This window comes from Penaeus monodon, chromosome 34, assembly GCF_015228065.2.
Source record: "Penaeus monodon isolate SGIC_2016 chromosome 34, NSTDA_Pmon_1, whole genome shotgun sequence".
Lineage (NCBI taxonomy): Eukaryota > Metazoa > Arthropoda > Malacostraca > Decapoda > Penaeidae > Penaeus > Penaeus monodon.
This window is the reverse complement of record NC_051419.1, coordinates 33,263,387-33,264,677: the sequence shown is the minus strand read 5'-3', so window position 1 is coordinate 33,264,677 and position 1,291 is coordinate 33,263,387. Positions and strand designations below refer to the sequence as shown.

Below are 1,291 nucleotides of genomic sequence, written 5' to 3'. Positions count from 1 at the left end.
ACTAACACCAAAATAAGGACAAAAGTAAAATATATTGTAACAATTTGTTACTAAACAAGTGAAGTATCTGAAAAGCAAACTCGTTGAATTATAAAAAGAACCGTGTATCGTAAACCTATTTAGTTGATATCTTACACAAATCATCTAATGGCATAAAATTTTACGATTCTTATATATATTTAAAGATTTTTTTGTCAAATCCAAACGCAGTGAGCAGACGATATTCCAAGGAAGGAAAAATCAAGTTCTCGCGAAACGCATAACATACACACTAATACACAGTAATAATCCTAAACGCAAAAAAGTATACAAAGAAAACTTATAGATTCTTAAAAATGCCTAATTTGATCTCTTAGCACTCAGTACGGAATGAAATTAGGTGAAATAACAAACTAACCCTCTACTTACACCCTCCTTGGCCAGATCCCCATGACGTAACCTTGGACTTAGGACTTGCAAACATATTTTTGAAAGTCAAATACTATCTTGCCGAGGCATGACAACCCTTGGAGATGGGTCTGATGGCGAGATTAGTGAGTTTCTTGAGGAGAAAACCTTTGGCGAAGAATATTGTTGGATATGGGTCTATGTATGTAGGAGCGGAGTTCACGCAGCAAACTTTGACCAAAAAGATATGGGTGAGAAGATACGTGATTTTTTTTCATATTTATTTATTGTTTGGGTTACTTTTATTTGTGTGTGTCCAGTGTCTTTTATATCTGCTTAAAAATTTTGGGCAGTAGATATTTATATATTGTACTTCAAGGTTGCTGTATAATACGTCTAGTTTAGATATAATTTGTTTATTTTCATATTTCATAATTTTTTAAAACTTATGTGAGCATGTAGACTGTTGTGAAAAAAGAGTATCTTTTGACAAAATAAATGATAAAATCTCTACTTTATTTGAATTAAGATCAAAATACATACTTAATAAGCTTTTTTTTTTTTTTCAGGGGAGAAATATCGTAGAATGTGTTAACTGTTCTATACTGGCCCAGTTTGTCCCTTGATTGATCTGTGTTATATTAGGATTTTTAGAAACAGAATTTATTTCCTAACTTAAATGCTATTATCTTGAAGTGAAACATTTCTTTCGAACAATATTTTTGCCTTTCCTGGGGAACTTTTTTTAAGTATTAAAATATGTATAGAAATATATTTTGTAAAGTTAACATATAATTAATAAACCACAGTTTGGAGGCCAGTGGAACACACACATATTCTTTAGCCAAAGTAGTGGTGATGATTTCTTTGAAGGATATAGAAATGCAAATTAGATCATGGGATA

The 1,291-nt window shown here is 31.1% G+C and overlaps 1 protein-coding gene across 1 annotated transcript in view; it reads left to right on the top strand.

Moving 5' to 3' along the window:
* The first annotated feature begins 261 nt into the window (after positions 1-261).
* LOC119594491 (mpv17-like protein) overlaps positions 262-1,291 on the top strand; it is a 3,331-nt gene continuing 2,301 nt past the window's right edge. Inside the window, exons 1-2 of the mRNA XM_037943524.1 lie at positions 262-281; positions 424-638. Coding sequence (XP_037799452.1) covers positions 513-638 — 126 coding nt within the window. The 5' untranslated portion in view covers positions 262-281; positions 424-512. The remainder of the gene's footprint in view (positions 282-423; positions 639-1,291) is intronic.